Source organism: Eumetopias jubatus, unplaced genomic scaffold (genome assembly GCF_037043125.1).
Source record: "Eumetopias jubatus isolate StellerSeaLion01/CBP00866 unplaced genomic scaffold, mEumJub1_p1.0 scaffold_8, whole genome shotgun sequence".
NCBI lineage: Eukaryota > Metazoa > Chordata > Mammalia > Carnivora > Otariidae > Eumetopias > Eumetopias jubatus.
Genome location: NW_028274814.1, coordinates 65,299,916 through 65,325,640, shown reverse-complemented (window position 1 = coordinate 65,325,640; position 25,725 = coordinate 65,299,916). Strand labels below are relative to the sequence as shown.

The 25,725-nt window shown below is 40.6% G+C and overlaps 1 protein-coding gene across 2 annotated transcripts in view; it reads left to right on the top strand.

Annotated features, from left to right (window-relative positions):
• The window catches only part of TMTC1 (transmembrane O-mannosyltransferase targeting cadherins 1), a 271,874-nt gene that overhangs the window by 19,671 nt on the left and 226,478 nt on the right, over positions 1-25,725 (top strand). For both annotated transcript variants that reach the window (XM_028113292.2, XM_028113293.1), the window contains exons 2-4: positions 10,819-10,996; positions 19,943-20,016; positions 23,088-23,264. In XM_028113292.2, the coding sequence (XP_027969093.1) occupies positions 10,819-10,996; positions 19,943-20,016; positions 23,088-23,264 (429 nt within the window). The remainder of the gene's footprint in view (positions 1-10,818; positions 10,997-19,942; positions 20,017-23,087; positions 23,265-25,725) is intronic.

The following is a 25,725-nucleotide window of genomic DNA, read 5'->3' as shown; positions in this document are numbered from 1 at the left end:
CATTAATTTTTGATGTAGTGTTCCATGATTCATTGTTTGTGCATAACACCCAGTGCTCCACGCAGAACGTGCCCTCTTTAATACCCGTCACCAGGCTAACCCATCCCCCCACCCCCCCTCCCCTCTAGAACCCTCAGTTTTTTTTTTCAGAGTCCATCGTCTCTCATGGTTCATCTCCCCCTCTGATTTACTCCCCTTCATTCCTCCCCTCCTGCTATCTTCTTTTTTTTTTCCTTAACATATATTGCATTCTTTGTTTCAGAGGTACAGATCTGTGATTCAACAGTCTTGCACAATTCACAGTGCTCACCATAGCACATACCCCCCCTAGTGTCTATCACCCAGCCACCCCATCCCTCCCACCCCCCCACCACTCCAGCAACCCTCAGTTTGTTTCCTGAGATTAAGAATTCCTCATATCAGTGAGGTCATATGATACATGTCTTTCTCTGACTGACTTATTTCACTCAGCATAACACCCTCCAGTTCCATCCACGTCGTTGCAAATAGCAAGATCTCATTCCTTTTGATGGCCACATCATATTCCATTGTATATATATACCACCTCTTCTTTATCCATTCATCTGTTGATGGACATCTTGGCTCTTTCCACAGTTTGGCTATTGTGGACATTGCTCCTATAAACATTGGGGTGCATGTACCCCTTCGGATCCCTACATTTGTATACTTGGGGTAAATACCCAGTAGTGCAATTTCTGGATCGTATGGTAGCACTATTTTCAACTGTTTGAGAAACCTCCATACTGTTTTCCAGAGTGGTTGCACCAGCTTGTGTTCCCACCAAAAGTGTAGGAGGGTTCCCCTTTCTCCGCATCCCCGCCAACATCTGTCGTTCCCTGACTTGTTAATTTTAGCCATTCTGACTGGTGTGAGGTGGTATCTCATTGAGGTTTTGGTTTGGATTTCCCTGATGCCGAGCGATGTTGAGCACTTTTTCATGTGTCTGTTGGCCATTTGGATGTCTTCTTTGGAAAAACGTCTGTTCATGTCTTCTGCCCATTTCTTGATTGGATTATTCTTTGGGTGTTGAGTTTGATAAATTCTTTATAGATTTTGGATATAGCCCTTTATCTGATACGTCATTTGCAAATATTTTCTCCCATTCTGTCGGTTGTCTTTTGGTTTTGTGGACTGTTTCTTTTGCTGTGCAAAAGCTTTTTATCTTGATGAAATCCCAATAGTTCATTTTTGCCCTTGCTTCCCTTGCCTTTGGCGATGTTTCTAGGAAGAAGTTGCTGTGGCTGAGATTGAAGAGGTTGCTGCCTGTGTTCTCCTTTAGGATTTGGATGGACTCCTGTCTCACGTTTAGGTCTTTCAACCATTTGGAGTCTATTTTTGTGTGTGGTGTAAGGAAATGGTCCAGTTTCATTCTTCTGCATGTGGCTGTCCAATTTTCCCAACACCATCTGTTGAAGAGACTGTCTTTTTTCCATTGGACATTCTTTCCTGCTTTGTCAAAGATGAGTTGACCATAGAGTTGAGGGTCCATTTCTGGGCTCTCTATTCTGTTCCATTGATCTATGTGTCTGTTTTTGTGCCAGTACCATACTGTCTTGATGATGACAGCTTTATAATAGAGCTTGAAGTCCGGAATTGTAATGGCACCAGCTTTGCTTTTCTTTTTCAACATTCCTCTGGTTATTCGGGGTCTCTTCTGGTTCCATACAAATTTTAGGATTATTTGTTCCATTTCTTCGAAAAAAGTGGATGGTATTTTGATGGGGATTGCATTGAATGTGTAGATTGCTCTAGGTAGCATTGACATCTGCACAATGTTTGTTCTTCCAATCCATGAGCATGGAACGTTTTTCCATTTCTTTCTGTCTTCCTCAATATCTTTCATGAGTATTTTATAGTTTTCTGAGTACAGATCCTTTGCCTCTTTGGTTAGATTTATTCCTAGGTATCTTATGGTTTTGGGTGCAATTGTAAATGGGATCGACTCCTTAATTTCTCTCTCTTCTGTCTTGTTGGTGTATAGGAAAGCCACTGATTTCTGTGCATTGATTTTATATCCTGCCCCTTTACTGAATTCCTGTATGAGTTCTAGCAGTTTTGGGGTGGAGTCTTTTGGGTTTTCCACATACAGTATCAAATCATCTGCAAAGAGTGAGAGTTTGACTTCCTCTTTGCCGATTTGGATGCCTTTGATTTCTTTTTGTTGTCTAATTGCTGTGGCTAGGACTTCTAATACTATGTGGAATAGCAGTGGTGATAGTGGACATTCCTGCCACGTTCCTGAACTTAGGGGGAAATCTCTCAGCTTTTCCCCATTGAGAGTGATATTTGCTGTAGGTTTTTCATAGATGGTTTTTATGAAATTGAGGTATGTACCCCCTATCCCTATACTCTGAAGAGTTTTGATCAAGAAAGGATGCTGTATTTTGTCAAATGCTTTTTCTGCATCTATTGAGAGGATCATATGATTCTTGTTCTTTCTTTTGTTAATATATTGTATCACATTGATTAATTTGCAGATGTTGAACCAACCTTGCAGCCCAGGGATAAATTCCACTTGGTCAAGGTGAATAATCCTTTTAATGTACTGTTGGATCCTATTGGCTAGTATTTTGGTGAGAATTTTTGCATCCATGTTCATCAGGGATATTGGTCTGTAATTCTCCTTTTTGATGGGGTCTTTGTCTGGTTTTGGGATCAAGGTAATGGTGGCCTCATAAAATGAGTTTGGAAGTTTTCCTTCTATTTCTATTTTTTGGAACAGTTTCAGGAGAATAGGTATTAATTCGTCTTGAACTGTTTGGTAGAATTCCCCTGGGAAGCCATCTGGCCCTGGGCTTTTGTTTGTTGGGAGATTTTTGATGACTGCTTCAATTTCCTTAGTGGTTCTAGGTCTGTTCAGGTTTTCGATTTCTTCCTGGTTCAATTTTGGTAGTTGATCCATCTCTAGGAATGCACCCATTTCTTCCAGGTTATCTAATTTGCTGGCATAGAGTTGCTCATAATAGGTTCTTATAATTGTATTTCTTTGGTGTTAGTTGTGATCTCTCCTCTTTCATTCATGATTTTGTTGATTTGGGTCATTGCTCTTTTCTTTTTGATAAGTCTGGCCAGGGGTTTATCAATCTTGTTAATTCTTTCCAAGAACCAGCTCCTAGTTTCGTTGATCTGTTCTACTGTTCTTTTGGTTTCTATTTCATTGATTTCTGCTCTGATCTTTATTATTTCTCTTCTCCTGCTGGGTTTAGGCTTTATTTGCTGTTTTTTTCTCTAGCTCCTTTAGGTGTAGGGTTAGGTTGTGTATTTGAAACCTTTCTTGTTTCTTGAGAAAGGCTTGTATTCCTATATACTTTCCTCTTAGGACTGCCTTTGCTGCATCCCAAAGATTTTGAACAGTTGTGTTTTCATTTTCACTGGTTTCCATGAATTGTTTTAATTCTTCTTTATTTTCCTGGTTGACCCATTCATTCTTTAGTAGGATGCTCTTTAGCCTCCATGTATTTGAGTTCTTTCCGACTTTCGTCTTGTGATTGAGTTCTAGTTTCAAAGCATTGTGGTCTGAAAATATGCAGGGAACAATCCCAATCTTTTGGTACCAGTTGAGACCTGATTTGTGACCTAGGATGTGATCTATTCTGGAGAATGTTCCTTGAGCACTAGAAAAGAATGTGTATTCCATTGCTTTGGGATGGAATGTTCTGAATATGTCTGTGAAGTCCATCTGGTCCAGTGTGTCATTTAAAGTCTTTATTTCCTTGTTGATCTTTTGCTTAGATGATCTGTCCATTTCAGTTAGGGGGCTGTTAAAGTCCCCCACTATTATTGTATTATTGTCAATGTGTTTCTTTGCTTTCGTTATTAATTGGCTTATATAATTGGCTGCTCCCATGTTAGGGGCATAGTTATTTACAATTGTTAGATCTTCTTGTTGGATAGACCCTTTAAGTAGGATATAGTGTCCTTCTTCATCTCTTATTACAGTCTTTGTTTTAAAATCTAATTTGTCTGATATAAGGATTGCCACCCCAGCTTTCTTTTGGTGTCCTTTAGTATGGTAAATGGTTTTCCACCCCCTCACTTTCAATGTGGGGGTGTCTTTAGGTCTAAAATGAGTCTCTTGTAGACAGCATATTGATGGGTCTTGTTTTTTAATCCAGTCTGATAGCCTCTGTCTTTTGATTGGGGCATTTAGCCCATTTGTATTCAGGGTAACTATTGAAAGATATGAATTTAGTGCCATTGTATTGCCTGTAAGGTGACTGTTACTGTATACTGTCTGTGTTCCTTTCTGGTCTATGCTGCTTTTAGGCTTTGTCTTTGCTTAGAGGACCCCTTTCAATATTTCTTGTAGGGCTGGTTTTGTGTTTGTAAATTCCTTTAGTTTTTGTTTGTCCTGGAAGCTTTTTATCTCTCCTTCTATTTTCAATGAGAGCCTAGCTGGTTATAGTATTCTTGGCTGCATATTTTTCTCATTTAGTGCTGTGAAGATATCATGCCAGTCCTTTCTGGCCTGCCAGGTCTCTGTGGATAGGTCTGTTGCCAATCTAATGTTTCTACCATTATTGGTTACATATCTCTTCTCCCGAGCTGCTTTCAAGATTTTCTCTTTGTCTCTGAGACTCGTAAGTTTTACTATTAGATGTCGGTGTGTTGACCTATTTTTATTGATTTTGAGAGGGGTTCTCTGTGCCTCTTGGATTTTGATGTCTGTTTCCTTCCCCACATTAGGGAAGTTCTCTGCTATAATTTGCTCCAATATACCTTCTGCCCCTCTCTCTCTTTCTTCTTCTTCTGGGATCCCAATTATTCTAATGTTGTTTTGTCTTATCATATCGCTTATCTCTCGAATTCTGCCCTCGTGATCCAGTAGTTGTTTATCTCTCTTTTTCTCAGCTTCTTATTTTCCATCATTTGGTCTTCTATATCGCTAATTCTCTCTTCTGCCTCATTTATCCTAGCGGTTAGTGCCCCCATTTTTGATTGCACCTCATTAATAGCCTTTTTCATTTCGACTTGGTTAGATTTTAGTTCTTTTATTTCTCCAGTAAGGTTTCTCTAATAACTTCCATGCTTTTTTCAAGACCAGCTAGTATCTTTAAAATCATGATTCTGAACTCTAGGTCCGACAAAGTACTCATGTCCGTATTGAGTAGGTCCCTGGCAGATGGTACTACCTCTTGTTCTACCTCTTGTTCTTTTTGTTGAGGTGATTTTTTTCGTCTTGTCATTTTGTCCAGAGAATAGATGAATGAGAGAACAAAATGCTAACAGGTTAACAACGTCCCCAGAAAATATACTCTAAACAAATCAGAAAAGACCTGAAACCAGGGGAAAAGAAAGGGAAAGAAAGAAAAAAGAAAGAGAAAAAAAGAAAAAAAGATAAAGACAAACAAAAACAGAACAAAACAAAAAAAAACCAATATGATCAAATATGATCAGGCTAGTGTATAGATCAGTACCAGACACTAGATTTTGGGTGTATTTTGGTCTGTTAGAAGAAAGTGCCTCCTAAACTTTTAAAGAAAGAAAGACTTATATATGTACAAAATAAGGGTTGATACAATGAAGGGATGGAATATGATTGTAAAGATGAAAATTATAAAAAATTTTAAAAGAGGAATTTATAAGGTGCTTGAAAAAAGAAAGAAGAGGATTAAAAAAAATAAAGAAAGAAAAAGAAAAGGGGAGAGAATGTGATCAGGCAGGAGACTAGAAAAAAGCCATACACTGGAGATTTAGGGTATATTTTGATATGTTAGAAGAAATTGTATCTCAAAATTTTGAAGAGAGAACAACTTATATATATATATATGCCAAAAATAAGGGTAACTACTGTGAGGGGATAGAATATGACTCTAAAAATGAAAAATAAAAATTTTTTTAAGGGATTGATAAGATGTTGGTTGAAAAAGGGAAAAAGAAATATTCAAAAAAAAACAGTTAAAAAATTAACTTTGAAAGACTAATGGATCATGGTAAAAAAGCCATGGATTCTATGTGCAATATTCCCCTAGCGCTGGAGTGATGCCGTTCTCATTGATCGGAAACTTGGTCTTGGCTGGCTGTTCTTGCTGATCTTCTCGGGGAGGGGCCTGTTGCGGTGGTTCCCAAATGTCTTTGCGGGAGGCGGAATTGCCCTGCCTTTGCCGGTCTGGGCTAAGCAATCTGCTCAGGTTTGCTCTCGGGAGCTTTTGTTCGCTGCAAGCTTTCCATACAGCTTTGGAGGACGAGAGTGAAAATGGCGGCCTCCCAATCTCCGCCCTGGAGGAGCCGAGAACTCGGGCCGGCTCCTCAGTGCGCCCCCAGAGAAAAGAAGTCAATCACTCACGTGTCCCTGGTCTCCGGCCGCACTCCGCGCTCACCCGGCCTGTGACTAAGTGTTTCTATCTCTGGCACCTGGCCCCGTGTGGTCTCCAAACCCAGCAGATCCCTGCGGTGCGCTCCCGTGCCGCTTATCCCCGGGGAGGAAGGGGAGTCTCCCTGGATCTGCCGCTTGTTGGGTCCCTGCTGGAGGAGCAGTGGCCCGACTGTCACCGATCACAGTTTATGGCATCCCCGAGCTGAGAGCCCGCGCCTCGGCTCTGTCTCTGCAGCCGGCTTCCCCGCTCTGATACCCGGGAGCTCTGCTGCACTCAGGCACCCCCAGTCTTTCTGTGACCCCAAGGGTCCTGAGACCACACTGTCCCGCGAGGGTTCTACCCACAGCTTAGCCATTGGAGCGATGTCCCTCAGCGGAGCTGACTTCTAAAAGTTCCGATTTTGTGCTCCGTGGCTCTATCACTTTCCAGAAGCGGCCGACGGAGGCCCCCTCCCTCGCCGTCTATCCCGAATATCGGCTCTGATTCACTTCTCCGCATGTCCGACCTTCCAGAAAGTGGTCGCTTTTCTGTTCAGAGAGTAGTTGCTATTCTTTTCTTCAATATCCTGTTGAGTTCGTAGGTGTTCAGAATGATTTGATCCCTATTCACCTGAATTCCTGAGACCAGACGAAATCCACGTCTCCTACCACATGTTGCCCGATTTCAAGCTATATTACAAAGCTGTGATCACCAAGACAGCACGGTACTGGCACAAAAACAGACATATAGACTAATGTAACAGAATAGAGAACCCAGATATGGACCCTCAACTCTATGGTCAAATAATTTTCGACAAAGCAGGAAAAAACATGCAATGGAAAAAAGACAGTCTCTTCAATAAATGGTGCTGGGAAAATTGGACAGCCACATACAGAAGAATGAAACTCAACCTTCTCTAACACCATACACAAAGATAAACTCAAAATGGATGAAAGACTTGAATGTGAGACAGGAGTCCATAAAAATCCTAGAGGAGAACAGAGGCAGTGACCTCTTCGACATCGCCCACAGCAACTTCTTTCAAGATACATCTCCAAAAGCTAGTGAAACAAAAGGAAAAATGAACTTTTGGGACTTCATCAAGATAAAAAGCTTCTGCTCAGCAAAGGAAACAGTCAACAAAACAAAGAGGCATCCCACAGAATGGGAGAAGATACTTGGAAATGACACTACAGATAAAGGGCTGGTATCCAAGATCTGTAAAGAACTTCTTAATTCAACACCCAAAAAACAAATAATCAAGTCAAAACGTGGGCAGAAGATATGAGAAGACACTTCTCTGAAGAAGACATACAAATGGCTAACAGACACATGAAAAATGTTCAATCATCATTAGCCATCAGGGAAATTTAAATCAAAACCACATTGAGATAATACCTTACATCAGTTAAAATGGCAAAAATGGACAGGGAAAGAAACAACAAATGTTGGAGAGGTTGTGGAGAAAGGGGAACCCTCTTACACTGCTGGTGGGAATGCAAGTTGGTACAGCCACTTTGGAAAACAGTGTGGAGGTTCCTCAAAAATTCAAAAATAGAGTTCCCCTATGACCCAGCAATTGCACTACTGGGTATTTACCCCAAAGACACAGATGCAGTGACAAGAAGGGCCACATGCACCCCAATGTTCATAGCAGCAGTGTCCACAATAGCCAAACTGTGGGAAGAACCAGGATGCCCTTCAACAGATGAATGGATAAAGAAGATGTGGTCCACATACACAATGGAATATTACTCAGCCATCAGAAAGGATGAATACCCAACTTTTGCATCAACATGGATGGACCTGGAGGAGATTATGCTAAGTGAAATAAGTCCAGCAGAGAAAGTCAGTTATATGGTTTCACTTATTTGTGGAACATGAGGAATAGCATGGAGGACATTAGGAGAAGGAAGGGAAAAATGAAGGGGGGAATCGGAGGGGGAGACGAACCATGAGAGACTATGGATTCTGAGAAACTGAGGGTTTTAGTAGGGAGGGGGTGGGGGAATTGGTTAGCCTGGTGATGGGTATTAAGGAGGGCACATACTGCACGGAGCACTGGGTGTTATATGAAAACAATGGATCGTGGATCACTACATCAAAAACTAATGATGTGTTACATGTGACTAATATAGCATAATAAAATTAAAAAAAGAAGAAATTACGGAGTTTTTGGAATCTCTATCAGGAGTTGGGATCAAGACCAAAATATGTATTTCTTTTCATATCACAGTGTTGTATCTGTTTGTCTGTACCTGTGCCTCTATCTATCTGTATCTATCTTTGAACTCTTTTCTGGTTATATCTTTATGGAAAATTCCTAGAAGTGGTATTTTTGGGCAACAGTTATGTACTTCTTAAAGCCTTTTGGTGCACATTGATACTGGAGACCTTCCCACTTGGACACTCACCAGCTGGTTGTAAGATTGCCTATTTTATGTCATTGTCATGGGTGAGCTTGAAATGAATGGTTTAGTTGGCCTGGAAAGCTTAGCCTGACAGAGTAGATGGTGATGTAAAATCAACCTCAGGGGGATGGGCTTTCTAGGAATGGCGCCTAAGTTCTTCAAGGATAGGGACCTGGTCTTGCCCTTCTCACAGCTCCCCCAACCCGAGTTTTGTGATTTCCAGCAGCTCGCTTACCAGAGGTGGGTCCTCCTGCACCAGAATGGGCTGCTCTTTTCCCGTTTTTCGCTGCACTGCCCGCCCCCTAGTTGACGGCACATTCCTCTTTCCCTCTAGATGGGCTGTTTGCACCACACTCGGGTCTTCAGAACTCTGGGGCTGTGCGCAGACTCCTGGGTTGGCCAACATACAGCTCGCTCCAGTCTTGCTTCGGAGGCCTGAAATTGGATTCCACAAAGCAATTCATTTTTCTAGGCTTGGTTAGGACCATGATTACTTCAGTGGGAATGAAAATGGAGTCAATTAGTAACTATGACATTTATATTCATGTATCCAAATAAAGCTTGAGATGTTTTAAAATTCTGTAGGTTAAACTCATGCATGAATCAAGTCAAGTATTTAGAATATGCTTATGCCATCACTAAAGTTGACTTTTACATTCTCAATTGTTTTGGCAGAGAGGAGGTGTTTGTGTGAGACAAGCAGATCAAGGACGTGAGAATAAAGACGTGGGATTCCTGTTTCAGTAAAATGAGCTGGAGTATAGACAGCTATAGGCAGTCCCACTTAGGGTGTATATGCTCCCGCAAAAGAATCACAACCTATACAACTATTTTTGCTAACCCCACAGAATCAATTGGGGACATTATGTCCTGTTATTAAATTTAAGGCAACCTTAAGTCTCTCTTTTCTGCATTTCTGTCTCAGAAAAGTATTTTTTAAGATGTTGAACAAGAAATTTTTTTTTTTTCTTTTTAGAGGGAGGGAGAGAGAGAGAGAGAGAGAGAGAGCATGCGGATGGGGTGGGGGGTGCAGAGGGAAAGGGAGAGAGAGAATCTTAAGCAGACTCTACGATCCTGAGATCATGACCTGAGCTGAAATGAGGAGTTGGATGCTTTAACCGACTGAGTCACCCTAGTGCCCCATAAATTTCCCTTCTTTCTGTGATTCTCTTTAGTTTCTTCATCATAATCTTAGAATTCAGATTTTGAGGTCTTTGGGAATTTATGTTAGAAAACATTTAATACAGATTCTGAAATGATGTGCTTTTGCTCATCCTTTTAATTTCAGATGCAGCTGGTAATGGTATCTTCAGATGCCCCGAAGATCCCTTGTGGGGTGGTAATTAACAATCATTCCAGGTGCATAATCTGGAAACTTGGTTCCTGGGGGGCACTGTGGGTGAGAGAACACGTTCATGCTTGGTTTGTCCCAATTGTGACCGCAGTCTCAGTCTTGTGGCTTTTTTCTCCTCTCCAGTGGTTGCAGCTCTGACCCACAGCACTGTGGATTAGCCTTTAAACGCTCAGCTCCTTGGGAAGAGCCGGCAGTGAAAGCAAGAGTGTCATGGGGTCGTTCACATGAGCCACGAACTGAAGGGAAAACAAGTTCAGCACCTATTTGCCTGCCTTCTCAGTGAGGCCACAGAGTTCTCTGAAATAAAATTGTATTGCATTTGCCATAGTTTCTGCAGATAGGAAAATCCTGAGATGGGGACAAACGATACTCACCCATCTAGAGTAACCTGATGTTGGGAGTCATTTAAAAATAATTGATTGAGGGGCACCTGGTGGCGCAGTCATTAAGCGTCTGCCTTCAGCTCAGGTCATGATCCGGGGTCCTGGGATTGAGCCCCGCGTCGGGCTCCCTGCTCCACGGGAAGCCTGCTTCTCCCTCTCCCACTCCCCCTGCTTGTGTTCCCTCTCTCGCTGTGTCTCTCTCTCTGTCAAATAAATAAATAAAATATTTAAAATAAAATAAAAATAATTGATTGAATAACTTATCTTTTGAAATGATCAATCCCCTCCTCTCTCCTTGTGTTTCTGTTCTGTTTGTAGCTGATTCGGCTTCTGTTTCTGTCTTTTTTGTACAGGCTGAACATACTTTTGACTGGCATGAATCCATTCTACTTTCATGCGGTGAATGTGATTTTACACTGTCTCGTGACTCTTGTCCTGATGTACACCTGTGACAAAGCTGTCTTCAGGAACCGGGGACTTGCTTTTGCTACAGCATTGCTTTTTGCTGTGCATCCTGTTCACACAGAGGCGGTGAGTATCATTGGATCTCCGTGAAACGAGGAACTAAGAAAAAAAAGCTAAACTGATCTCCCCCACCCTTTCAAAACCACGTGAATTCAGAGCTCCACTGAAGTGTTTATCTTTATACATAAATCATTCTGTTTGATAACTTGTCTTTTTGAGCGTTCACATGGCCTCCACGATTTAACTGCTTTTCCAGATAACCACTGTTATTATTATGTGTTGTAATAAACGGCCACAGTTCTTTATTTGAAGAAAATTTAAGTTCTAATGTGTTTTAAACAGCACAGGGCATTTTGAGGTACTTATCATGCTGAGGCATCGTTCCTGCTCTACATTTGTATTTTACCTTTTCTTTCTCTGCTTTATATTTATAATATTTATGGTGCCAGTGAGTGCGAGGGGAGGGCTAAAAAGTTAGACTGACATACTTCAGGGTAGAAAGACAGACTTAGAAATAGGTTTCCAGGTTATTTCATGTGAAGTGTGGTTATTTGGTGGGTGATGCAAAATTTATTTAAAAAGTATAGATAGTTCAGATCTGTGGTCCTCTTTGAAATATGGACTTAATCATGCACCAAGAAGGCATTTATCAAGTTACCTTGTTTCATGGCTCAGTAACCACAGTTGGTTTATTTTATCCTTATTGCTAGGGGCAGACAAAGACTTTCCGAGGGGCCCATGGGCCCCACGGCTTTAAAAGAATCATTTCCAGAGCCTCAGCTTGCTTCTGGACACTTGCCTATAGTTTCTCTGAGAACACACCCAGGGTCAGGGCGTCAAGTTGGTTCTCCTCTCCCTCCTCCCTTCCACTTGTCGTCTCATTGAAAAATAAAAAGGAATGTCTCACCTACATCAGAATTTTTCTATGCCCCAGGTGTCCACATCTCTGAGGTGCTGTTTAAAGAAACAATTTAATATATTGGTGTCAGCAAAGCCTCTTTCAATTGAGGCATCACAGACCCTGGAGTGGGGCTTCATATTGCTCTTTGTCTTACACGTATTTCTGTGAAGAATGGAGCGTAGCATTAGAAGTGGGGTATGGTGGCCTGTGTTAATCTTCTGAATTCAGAAGTGAGCTGGTTGTCATGGGAATGCATCATAATATGTTCATTTGAGCTGACACAAGAAGCCTGATTTGGCCAATTGGTTTTGTAATGAGGACTGGTTTTGCCAGTTAGGCTACATGAACACAATGTAGTTAGGCTACAGGATGGACTTTTTCTACAAACAGTATTCTACATCTGTAAGCCCAGGGTTTTGACACAAATATATTTGGAGTGAGTGACAAAGAAAAAAAAAATCATTTTATAAAAAAATTACATTACTTAAGGTCAATTTCCCAGGCCTTTTTTGAGTATTTAAGACTGAAAAGGTCCCTCTAAGTGGAAGGCTGTAAGTAGTAGTCCTTTGGAAAGTCTCGGTGAAGCCATTTTTGCTGTAGTGCTGAGAAACCATGAAAGTGAATGACTCTAATGATAGGTAACTCTCATGATGGGTATGTGGAAATTATTTGCTTTCAACCAAATTAAAGGAGGATCTGATTGAGTTGTCGGGCCGGTAGATCATTAAGCATTATGTAATATGATAGATCACTATGATTTTGCAGATGACCTTGGTGTTCAAAGAATTAAGTCACTGCTATAACATAGCTACTTCTGTTTCACTTACTTATGTGAACATTTCTGTAAAGATGAAAGCTAGGATGGAACTGATACGGTATGCTTTCTTATTCTAACCTAAAGTAATATTCCATCAATAATTGCACTTATTGAAAAGAAACGGACATCTGGGTGACTCAGTCGGTGAAGTGTCCAGCTCTTGATTTCAGCTCTGATCATGGTCTCAGGGTCATGGGATCGAGCCCCGCGTCGGGCTCTGTGCTTGGTGGGGAGTCTGCTTGAGATTCTCTCTATTCCTCTGCCTCTCAAATAAATAAATCTTTAAAAAGAAAAAAGAAAAACCTGCTAAACCTGTTATTAAGAAGTGTATTTTTATATCTAAGAGATATTTATCATTTTTTCTAATTTATGATGTATTGAGCAATTGTGTATTAATACTAAGTGGGGTAACTTCGGTAACTTTATATATGTATTTTTATTACAGAGAGAGAAGATGATAAGTAGAATATTTTTAAGCATGACTGCACAATACATTAAGAAACAATGTTCAGGGGGAAATAAAATAGAAATAAGAGTTCAAGGAGAATGGGTGTGAAATGTCTGTCATTTAAAGAAGAGCCTGTTCACGTTTGTGTAAATGGAAAATAATAAGCTTCAAATAATGAGCTCCTAGCCATATAGAATATATGATGCCGGGTCAAAGTACAGTGGAGAATATGTGCTTGGAGTATCTTGGGGAAAATTTTTGCATGGAAGAATAAAGGAGTAGGAGAATAACAGTCTTAATTCTGTGCTTGTAAAGAGGGAGAGCAGGTAACCTTGGACAGTGGGGTCATGAGCTGGTAGAGTTTGGTTGAATTCTGAGAAAAAGGAAAAATCCTGTTAGCAAAGTGACCTTTAAGAAAAGGTTTCAACAAGCTAATAAAAAAAAAAAATCCATGATAGCACAATTATAGGGACAAAGGAGTCTGAGAGCTGGACATTTAGGGAAAAATTTTAGAGAAACTGTTTGCATTCACAAGGAATGAGAGAAGTGTAAGAAGGAGGTGAAGAAATTTGACTTAAGTAACAATCTGTACTAGGAAGTAAATAGGAGACCATCATTCAATTATAGGTATTAGTTTAGGTTTCTAAGGAAGAAGACAGAGAGATAGGGAAAAAAAAAACATTGTGTTACAGAAGACTTGGTGATAAATTATTATAAAAGAAAAGAAAAATAGATGATAGTGTGGCTGGAGAGGGAGTCAGGGATATATCTCCCCTTTGCTAAATAAGAAGAAAATCAGGACCATAAGTAATCCCAGGAAGGATGGAGGATTAACATTTTTTGAGGGAGGGGTTCTGTTTAAACATGTTGGTATGATTAAGGATTTGTTTCCTTAATTATGTAATCAACATACAGTAAATGAATACTTGCTTGATGTAGGCACTGGTAGGTGCTGGGAGGGTATGTGTGTGGGTAAGGGGTCCCTACCCATAATTTGTTCACCAGCTCCTAAAAAAGCCAAAGAACATGCACATAAATACATACAAGACAAAACAATATGTTGTAATAAAAAATTATCTCCAACTTAAGTATAAGGAACAAATTCATTGATTTACTCAATCTTTCAACAAATATTTAAGTGCGGGAGGTATAGCAATGACTAGGGTAGGCCCAGACCCTTCCTCATTGAAGACCTTGCGATTCTTCGAAGGGTTTTCTGACAGTATATTTTCTGAATCATCAGAAAAATAAGCAGAACGGTGAGCACTGTGAATTGTGCAAGACTGTTGAATCACAGATCTGTACTTCTGAAACAAATAATGCAAGATATGTTAAGAAAAAAGAAAAAGAAGAAGATAGCAGGAGGGGAAGAATGAAGGGGAGTAAGTCGGAGGGGGAGACGAACCATGAGAGACGATGGACTCTGAAAAACAAACTGAGGGTTCTAGAGGGGAGGGGGGTGGGGGGATGGGTTAGCCTGGTGATGGGTATTAAGGAGGGCACGTTCTGCGTGGAGCACTGGGTGTTATGCACAAACAATGAATCATGGAACACTACATCAAGAACTAATGATGTAATGCATGGTGATTAACATAACAATAAAAAATTAAAAAAAAAGAAAAATAAGCAGAGAAATTGGGAAAATGGGGAAAATCATTGTAATTCCCTGGTGGGAATGGAAACTTAGCAATCATCATAGAAACATTATCGGTTGGAAGGAAGGCACTTATGTCAAGTCAAAAGCAGGAACAGGAGATACTGACACATGGAGTTGAGGGTTAAGGTCACCATTTCCAGAACTGGGACAAGAACATGTAGGAGAGAATCGGTCATGATCTAATCGGTCAGCCTGGCTTTCAGCTGTTGCATGTTATGTGTGTGTTTCCTGGCCCTGTCTGACACTAATGGGACTCATTTGTGCAGAGGGAATAATCAATAACTTGGTACATATGGTATACTTTATGCAAATCCTATGAATGGTCTGCTAAGAAATAAGAAGTTTGGGGGGCAAATTAAATTAACTGGTATTTTTCACATGTGATTCTGTTAAGCTTGCTAGGACTTAGATCTGATTGTTACATTGTTTGAATGCTACCCAATGAAGTTTTCTCATTTTTACCATCCTTTGAGTTTGCGTTACAGGATTCAGTTCCCAGGTAAAAACCACCCTCTTGGTGAGGAAAACCTGCAGCTTGAGGCAGAAATGCATGCTATCCATCTGCATGTATTTTTGGCTAAGTCCTTTGTACTTCCCGGCATCCTACAGTTCAGCCTATGTTGTCTTAGAATCAAGCCCCAGGAGCTCCAACTTAACATCCCATATTTGCTCACTCCTGTCCCCTTTCATTTGCTTACTCCATGCTCTCATCACTTTATGCCTTCCCTTCCAGAAACACCTCCTGTGTTTTCAGACTGCGCCTTCCTCTGCCTGGAATGCTTCTGTGGTCCTTCTTGGGTCCTGGATTCACATTCCCCTGTCTTGAGCTTACTGAGCCTTCCTTGCTTGTCCTTTAGGTTTTAGTGTATAACACCAGCCTTTCCGTGAAGCCTTCCAGATTCTGCAAAGTCAATCCCTCCATTCTTCTCGTGGCAATTATTTCTCCTCTTTATGATACACGCGACTCCCTTGTATCGTATTAATACCCTCCTTTGACTCCCCCCCTCCCCACCGGATGTTAAACGCCTTGCGGCAGGGCATACTCGTTCATCTGGCACAGTACCTGGCACAGAGGATGTCCTTCGAAATCGTTTGTTGAGTGGAATAAATCATGCCGTTACTGAACATGATGATACTGACTAACTGAATTGCAGTGAAAGTGAATGGTTGGTCTAGACATACAGTAGTTGATGACAAGCACCTTGTTTTTAAGACCTCTAACCCCTTTGCCCCAGAGACCCCAGCTCAACAGGGATATCGAGTAGGTGTTCAGTGAACTGGCCACCGAGTCTCTCAGTGTCAGCACTAATATTTCAACCCACCCTCTGAGCTTCTGCTCCAAGGGATGCTACATTCTTTCTATCTGGGCCCGTCCAGCTGGCTTCCGGGCAGCACAAACTGGCTGCAATCTGAGAAGGAGGCTTCAGGCGCCTTTAGCACATTAATTATGCTTGCTAGCTTGTGATTGCCTCCTTCCAACTTGCTACACCCAGTATCAGCTTGCAAGGCTTGCTGTTGTGTGAGTTGGCAGCACCAGTTGTGCCGTGATGAGTGTCCCTCTGGGCCCAGATGTGTTGCTAGCGAGCTGGGCTCTCTGTTTCACCTTCCAGGGGCCTTGCAGGTGATGGCTGAGCTCCACGCTCAGAGACGCCGTCGTGCAGACGGAGCAGATCTGGACTCATGAGTGATCCGTGTGCAATTGTTGCTTTCCTGACTATGAGTCAGAGCTGGTTCTTGACACTGAGGTGTGACACCATATTGTCATTGCCTACCTCCCTTGAGTCGCGCAGTCTTCCTGATTTGGCACTCAAACTCCTTATAGATTAATGGCTCAATGAACAGTGTGTGTTCCAGGTATCCACATCAGCTAATACCTTTTAACTCTGTACTGCTCATGAAATTCTTTAGCCATATCCAGGTTTCTCTTGGTGTAGATTGGACTAGAATTTTGCTTTGGACTAGAATTTTGCTCAGTATGTGACGCTGTCAATCCCTATGCAAGTATGTAATTAAATTATCTTCTACTTATATTTTTAACTAATATATTTGATTATCTAACAAAATTAAATTAAAATATCATACATATAAGCCTTAATATAAAAAGATGATTTCTATAAGCCCCACAAGAAAACCTGTCTCAGCACTGAGTCCCACCCACCTTCTCTGCAGGGAAAAGGAAGAAAAAAGGACACCCACATTGAGTGGGCACTTCATATATATCATCTCATTAATCACAACAGTATCATGAGGTGGGGGTGTTATGCTCATTTTAAAGATAACAAAACGGGGGACACCTGGGTGGCCCAGTCAGTTAAGCGTTAAGCATCTGCCTTTGGCTCAGGTCGTGATCTCAGGGTCCTGGGATCCAGCCCCATGTCATCAGGCTTCCTGCTCAGCAGGAGGTCTGCTTCTCCCTCTGCCTCTGCCCCTCCCCCCTGCTCGTGCGCTCTCTCTCTCTCTCTCAAATAAATAAATCAAATCTTAAAAAATAATAAAGATAAAAAATCAAATCCCAGAAATTAAAGATAACAAAATTGAGTCTCACTCAAACCACAAGAGAAGGAGTCTGTATTCAAGCCTTGGATGGTCTAGCTACATGCATGTGTCATTGCCCCTCCTTTAGGACTGCAAAGTGTGCTCATTATATGAGAGTATTCATAAGTGTATTTCCCAGAACACTGTTTTCTGCTATTAATTATGATTGATTCTCTAACACAGTAGACTACAGGTCCTGGATGGTTTGGGTGATGCAGTTTTCTGTGCCTGAAATGTCAACCCTGTTCCTTCCCCTTGTGAGCTCTTACTTATCTTTAAGATCCAGCTCATACATGGCCTTCGTGAGAAGCATTCTTTGAACCATACCCCATTTTTTTCCTTTACAGTTTTATTTCTTGAATTTCAAAAAAATCAAGAGAAATGCTTGCACGTTTTAAGTAGTAGTGGACTAACACAAAGATTTATAAATAGCTGTCTGTTCCCCACTCTCCCTCCACTTCAGTCCCTTTCTTAAGTAACATGTTAAAAAATTTTTTTCAACTTCAAAAATATAATGACCATATACTCATTGCCCAGATTCACCAATTTTTAACATTTTACTACCTTTATTTTTGTCATTCTTCCTCTCTTTTCCCCTTAATATATAAAAATATTATTCGTATTCTGAAGCATTTGAGAGTAGGTTGCCTAATTCATGCCTCTTTACATCTGAATAATTTAGTTGTATATTTTCTAAAACCAAGACCATTAGTCATATTTCTCTTTAGTCTCAAGTTTGGGGCAGTTACCAGTCTTCATTGTCTTTCTATAATATAATTCACAGCTTTAAATATAATTTAAAACTTATTTTTCGTATGTATATTATAAACTGTTTACATGATATTATAACATTGCAATTGATGTGTAATATGTTATTTCAAATGATTATTATTTATCATACATATGTGTTGTATAACTTATAACCCGTGATTTATAAAATTTATATTTTCTAAACTTCCTTATTTATATTTTATATTAAATTTTTATAATGTATAGGGACAAATAGTATAACTCTTATGTAAAATATTGAAATATGTAAAAATATACAGTATATAAAATAGAAACATAATATATGCACATGTAATATATTATGTAAGCATAATATACATGTAATATGTAATAACATAGACAGTATTATAATACTTTAGATTATAGGAGTTGTAATATATCTAGTAAATCATGATACAATACAAAGGAGGAGATATTAAAATATTGAAATTTTAATGATATAAAATGATGTAGAATTGTTGTATTTTATACTTTATTAATATAAAATATATGTATTTATATATTTGATAGAGTGTTCCTCCCCCTGGGTTTGTCCGATGTCTTCTCCTGATTATATTCAGGTTATGTATCCCTGGCTGGAATTTGACAAAAGCAATATTGTGTCCCTCTCAGATTATCACCTGCAGAGACATGCCACATCTATTTGCCCTTTATCGGTGAGGTCAAGTTTGATTCCCCAGTTAAGGTGTAATGCATTTTCTCCATAGTATAATTATTCTTTTTACTTTTTTATTTAACAAGTAAATGCTTTGAAGGAAGTGCGTTGAAGCCCAACTAACACTCCGTGCTTTATTAAACCTTTACACCCTAGATTTAGCATCCACTGGTATTTTGTGATGTCTCTTGCTCATTCTAATCTTGAATCTTTTGGATGCAAAATGGCTATTTGCCAACCACACTATTCCCTCCACATTCATGAACTGGATTTTCAGTGTAAGGAAGAGCTTTCTATTTTTTCCCATTCACTTGCTTACTGTATTATGTATGTGCTTATATGTGCATTCATTCACCCATCCATCAATATCAGGATGCACTCATGGATGTCTGTTTTTTTTTCAATGGTTTGTTTTATTATTGTCCTTATTTATTTTGATGTTCAAATGGCCTGATATTTGGCTAGTGGGAGCCCCTTGTCACTGGCTTCTGTGTCCTATGGACATGTACCTGTCACTTTTTGCACACTTTCTTAACTTTTAACATGACAAGATGATCCAAGCTCCTCTGGTATCTCCTTAGCCTCAGCCCTCGAACCGGCCACTTCTCCAGGGAGCCCATGTTCTCTTTAGTGGAGGAATGGTTGGTGGTCAGTGCCAGGATGGCTCTTTGCTACTGGGCTATCTTGCTTTTAGGCTCTTTCAGTGACAGAACTAAGAAACACACACACACACACGCATGCATGTACATGTGCTCACATGGTGATCATGAGTTCATACTCATTCCTATTTTTACCAGGATTAGTGTTTCCTAAACTTATTTTTTTCTAGTCCTCTGTAAATATCCTCTGCTCCATTAGTACTCTGGTACCAAAGACTAGTGCAGTGTCTGGCACTCAGTCATTGCTCAAAAAATATTTTTGAATAAACCAGTAAATGAATAACCTTGATGATCTGAATTGCCCTTCTATAGAAGAACGGTGAAAAATAAAATTAAGCATGAAAATATTTTCCCTTCCTTCCTCTTTTTCTCCTTCTATAAACTTACTGTTATATATATGATAACCAGAGATGGTTAGTCATATGTCAGATTTGAAGAACAATGTGTTTTCTCATTTTATCATACTTTACATTCATCTAAAAACGAATGCATTTCTGTAACTGGTTTCTGAAAGTCATTTTCTGAGGTCTTTATTTTTTCAAACTTTCTAGGTGGCTGGAATTGTTGGCAGAGCCGATGTGTTAGCATGCCTGTTCTTTCTGTTGGCCTTTCTCTCCTACAATAGGTAGGTATGGCTAAGAATGCCCTTCTCTGTGGTTGCAATCCTGCTTTCCCCTGGGGAATTTCTGGTGTGTGTGTGTGTGTGTGTGTGTGTGTGTGTGTGTGTGTGTATTTCTGGTGTGTGTGTGTGTGTGTGTGTGTGTATTTCTGGTGTGTGTGTGTGTGTGTGTGTGTGTATGTGTGTGTACGCGCGCATGCGCGCGGACTTTGAGCATCTATCTGAGAGAGGAGGGAGGCTTCTTGGCAGCAAAATGCCCAGAGAGCTTTGTGGAGACCAGCATAGACAATCCCCCTTTAGCAAATGCAAGGCTGCTCTCTCTTCCAGCCACATTCTGAACCTTGCCATCGCCTTTTAAAGGGAACTGCTCTCCCAGTGTTGGGAAGCTCTGGCTTCTTGATTATTCTTACTGAGAATGGAATTTGAAATCTCCGAGCCAATACATATTGGGTTGTAAGTCCTTTCTTCTGTTTGGCTGTGATTTGTTTAATTCCTCCTTTTTCATTTTGGTCTTAATTTTTTTTCCTCTTTATTATCCTCACTAAAGTAGCTCAGAACTTAAAATAACAAAGGCTGAATTGGAGGTAGTATTTCTTAACTGTGGTTTTCTAATTTACACATCCTTTCATAAAAATACATAAGTTCCTTACTTTGGGATGCTGAAAAGCAATAAAATAATTTCCCATTATATTGCCCTTACTCCCCAAAGTGCTCAGATTCTCACGGGAGTTGTGACGTATCCACATAGGGAAAGGGGCAGGTTAAAAAGAGAATGGGAGTAGGGTAGATGGCTCGGGGTGGCCCAGAAAAAAGGGGGCCAGTGAATCATGTCACCCTACTTCATGGAGGGATACCTGGTTAGGGATTTGTGAATGTTGATCTTTGGATGAGTTCATTGACCTGCCATCTTTCAGAGCCCAGTGACTCTGAGCAATGCAATTCTAAACAAGTGGTTCTCAATATGGGGCAGTTATGGTCTTCCCCTTGGGACATTTGGGAATGTCTGGAGACACTTTTGCCTGTCGTTAAGTGGAAAGGTGCTACTGGCAAAAAAAAAAAAAAAAAGGTGCTACTGGCATTTAGTAAGTAGAGGCCAAGGGTCCTACAATGTACAGGACAACCCTTACAACAAAGCATCATTTTCCCCAAAATGCCAGTAGTACTCAGACTGAGAAACCCTGTTATAAACCAGTTTAGACCTTGGATGACCAAGAATGAAAATAATTAATTCTTATGGAATTTTGATTTAACGAGTGGAGCCTTTTCTGAGTACAGGTTTCCCCCGCTATCTGAAAGTAGAGCGTTTCTGTGAACACCTTTTGTAAGCTAAAATGGCCTCAAGTTGAAGAAACAGTGGCCATTAATTGATATGGAAAAATTGGGGGCATTCCAAGACCCCAAAAACAACTTCTCTTGGGCTTTTTCTGATATCTTCGGACACATCTCGCTAATGGATGCACAGACTAAATGGAGATAGAACACGGATGCTCACACAGTTCAAAGCTCTGGAGGCTGGGTCCTGAGATGCTGAGTGTGGCCCTGGGGACGGAGCCAATTGGCAGGGCCACTGTGCTGCTCGGGGTGCGCACCGCCTCAGTAACACTCCTACAAAATAAACACTAAACACTGTTTTTGCTTTTCAGCTTCTTTCATAAAAGCAAAAATCCTCTTCGGATTTCTTCCTGTTACAGAGAATAGGTACTCATGTGGGTCTTTCATTAAAGCAACGTGAACTTGTGAAAAGTGGGGGGTATGTGTCCAGTTAGTCTCCTAGGCCTGGCTTTGTGACTCAACACTGCATTGCCAGTCATTGGAAATGGTATTGGGCTTCCATTTTTAAGATTTTAAATACAAATTCACCAGGTAGTTCTTTGCTGTTTAACTCTGGTATTAGAACAAAATTAACAGTTGCCTTTGGTTTAAACTTATTCTCTTGGGCTTTTTCGGTGTGGATGGTACATTCGGGAACATGATGAGGCCAGCATTGTGTCCGTCTATCTCTGGGCGATAATGAGCCATGGGATTGCAGTTTCTACTGTGCACGCCATTCTCACTCTTAGCAATCGAAGCTTATAGACCAGCTTCAGAGAAGAATGTATATCCACTGCAAATTTGGCATATAATTTTAGGTCATTGTTCCAAGACATAATACAACTAAGGTGTCCTAACTACAGAAATATTGGCCTTTACTTCAGAGGAGTAGGGGCAGATGGGTGTGGCACCTACTGAAGGAATAGTGATGTTTTTAGGTGTGGGCTGATTCTGTGTTGTAAGGTGAAAAAAGGCTTTATAGCTCGGGAAGATTTTTGAAAATCCCTGCTGGAAATTATACTGAGAAAAAAAATTTACCTAATACATCCCCTTGGAAAATAAATTTTTAAAATACCAGTTAACCAAAAGAAAAGTAAAAGGCCAAAACATCTGGATTTTCATCACAGAGGAAATGAGGATTATATTTCAGGATATGTGTCTATATCCACTGACTGATTTATGTACAGAAGCATATGAAACACCTTCACCAAAATAACAATAATGATGATAAGCACTTAACATGTAGGAAGTCATTTATTTAATTCTGCCTACAACACTGTGATCCTATTTCATACATAAGGGAACTGAGGCACAGAGAGGTATAATAACCTGCCCCATAATACCCAGTTAGCTGCAAAGCTGTGATTGGAACCCGGGGAACCTGATTTCAGAGTTCATGCGTAAGTTTAGTAATCTGTACTGTTCACTTAAAATGTATTCACTCAAACATCCTTCCATGCCACTAACTATATCTCTATGGAGGCATTTTAAGTGTTTTTTTAGTGTCCATTTGTTATATGCCATATTTTACCGTAATTTATGTGTACCTTAATTTAGGTACCAAGTCCAGTGTTGTTGGGCATTCACTTTTTCTCATCTTTGCAATTTTAAATAATTCTGTGATGAACGTTCATGAAGAAATCTTTGTTCACCTGCTTATTTAGAATACAATGAAATTGATTGTTAAATCTAATTTTTAAAAGTTAGTATTTCTCAGTGACTCACATTTCTTCTTAGATTAAAAGAGCCTTGATCTTGTTTTCCAGGAGTGTGGACCAGCATCATGTTGGGGAATGTTTCCCTCCCACCACTTCTCCCTTCTTCTTGCTGCTCAGTTTGTTTTTGGGGACCTGCGCGATGCTGGTGAAAGAGACAGGCATCACGGTGTTTGGAGTGTGCTTGGTTTATGATCTCTTTTCCCTATCCCACAAGCAAGAGAAATCGTAAGTCATTTTAAAGTTTTTATATCAAGCAATGTATGTGCAGAGAAGAATTACTTAAATCAATAGCTTTCAAGCTTTCAGTAAAAAAAAAAAAGTATAACATTTTGTTAAACGTAACCTCGTCTTAGATCATAAATTAATAAGGTAATTGTTTTGGTAAGATAAATGCATTAGATATTTCCAACCCTTCACACTTTATAGAAATCAATGAGGACTATAAAGATTTTGTGAGCCCCAAATTTGGAATTGGAAAGTATCTGTGTTAATTGCCAAGTTTATGTTGCTAGATTGTTTTGGTTGCGTATTATTGAGAAATTCTGATTCGCAAAGAGAAGTGGTTGCAAATGGTAACTGTTTCTTAACAGCTTGCCTTGAATCCCTGCATTCAAATGAGTGTTACCCATCAAAAAGCACTGCTAAGTTGGGTCTGCTTACTTGTTCTAGGGATGATGCTGTTACCTAAGAGTATTTGGGAGTCTTGTTTTGGAATTCCACAAAAGGCCACTCTAAACCATACATGTTATATTCAAATTAAAGGTTGAGTTTATTTAGTAGCCTATTTTCACTTAAAGAGTTTAAGCACATTCATTGTATCCTGTGGATTATAGATGGTAAGAATGCTATGGCATATTAAAAGTTCAAGCACACACTGTATTTTTCTTCCTCTATCAAATCCATAATTACAAACAATTTGCCATGCAGACCCCATTTTTCAGTAATTATAAGGCCCTTACTTTTGAACTTTTAAAAAAATGTGGCTGATTTATTCTTCTCCTTCATCCGACAAAGAATTTTAGCTTTAAAAAAACCCCTGCCTCTTTATCCCATTCACTACCTCTTTATACTCCTTGACATAAAGATAAGAGCAGTGTTATTGAGTGGCAACAAGCTGAGATGAGTCATTACATTCTGATCACCTTCCTGCCTGGGCGTGCTTGGAGATAATTTAAATAGACTTTAGTGGTCTGGTGGCTCTCTGTAAATCTCAAGAGGCATGTAAGAGGAAGGAGCTCGGTTATCGTTTTGCCCTAAGCTCATGCCAGGAAAGCTGTGAGCCTGAGGACCTCCCCTTGGCTTGTATAAGAGTGCCTTGCCTCTCCATCCTCCTGGCCAATGGGAGGGATTGCAGTGCCAGCCTTACTTTTTGCAGGACGACCTAGCAACCCGTCCTGTTCCCACTTCTTGCCTCCTCTGTAGCTCCGCGTCCTAAGCCCTTTCTGCTTTGCCTCCCTAACGGCAGAAGGATGTGACGACTGACTGCAGACCCTCCCCTGTGGTCCAGTCCAGAGCGATTTTAACCTCATCCATGAAGTCATGTGTCCTCTGGTCTCGGGACTCTCCAGCCCAGCGGTGCCTGTATACTCCTTTCTGCTTCACCTGGTCGCTGTTGAGCCAGGCTTTTTTCAAAGGGGATAATTGTCTCTTTTATTTATTTAAGAACTGTTCCTGGCCTTCCTAATACTAAACCACTGGAAGTTCTATGGGAGGACTCACACTGCTGATATGTAGCTCCGGAGTTGCACGGTTCATAGTCCCTGCTTTGTTTTTTAGTCGCTTTTGGCTCTCACCAGCGCAGCTCTGCATAAGTGGAGACGTTCGTTCTTTCCTTCATCCTTCTATCCACCCGTTCAACACATACTCATTCTGTGCCTGGCCAAGAACGAGAAAGATTTCTTCCCTCCAGGGGCATATACAGTAGTGGGGGGAGCCAGACGTTGTCTAAGTCATTACACAAGTAACTGATGACAGTTGCGAACAGCGGTCGGGACAGAGAGCATGTGCCGGGGAGACCTGGCCAATAACGGTTAAGATCTCTTGAGTCCTGGCCACATGCCAGGCACTGTGCCGTGCCATTTGCAGGCATGAAGTCACTTAATGTTCAGAATAACTGTTAGCCTCATTTTATGGAGGAGAAAACAGAATCACAGAAAGTGACCTCTCCAGAGTCACCAAATCTCAGGGGGAGCTAGGATTTGGATCCCTGTCTGTGTGACTCCGGAGCCACAGGCTTGCCCCCTGAGTAACCTCTGCCTCTGTGGACGGAACACAGAGCAGGGACCTGAGACCTCTCAGGACATCTGCTGCCCAAGGCCTGGGCTCACATTTGTACCATGAGATCAACTCAGACGTTCTGGATGTAGTGAGGGTCATGACCCTTTTGAAAATCTCACGGAATTGTGTCCCCTTTCCCAGAATAATGTACACACACACAGTTTTGCACAGACTCTTTAGGGCTGTCCTCCCACTTTATCTGTTCATTCAGAATGAACATCTTGGTATTAAGTTGTTCTTGAGGTCTTATATCATATGATTCAGGCACCAGGAAAGACATGGTAACAAAAACGAATGTTGGAAGCCCTTCTACATGAAGGACGATTTATTCCTAAATTTTAAGATTGGACCACAGGAATGGAGTGGGATTTCTTTGATTTGACATCACCGTTAGGAAGAAACATTTTCA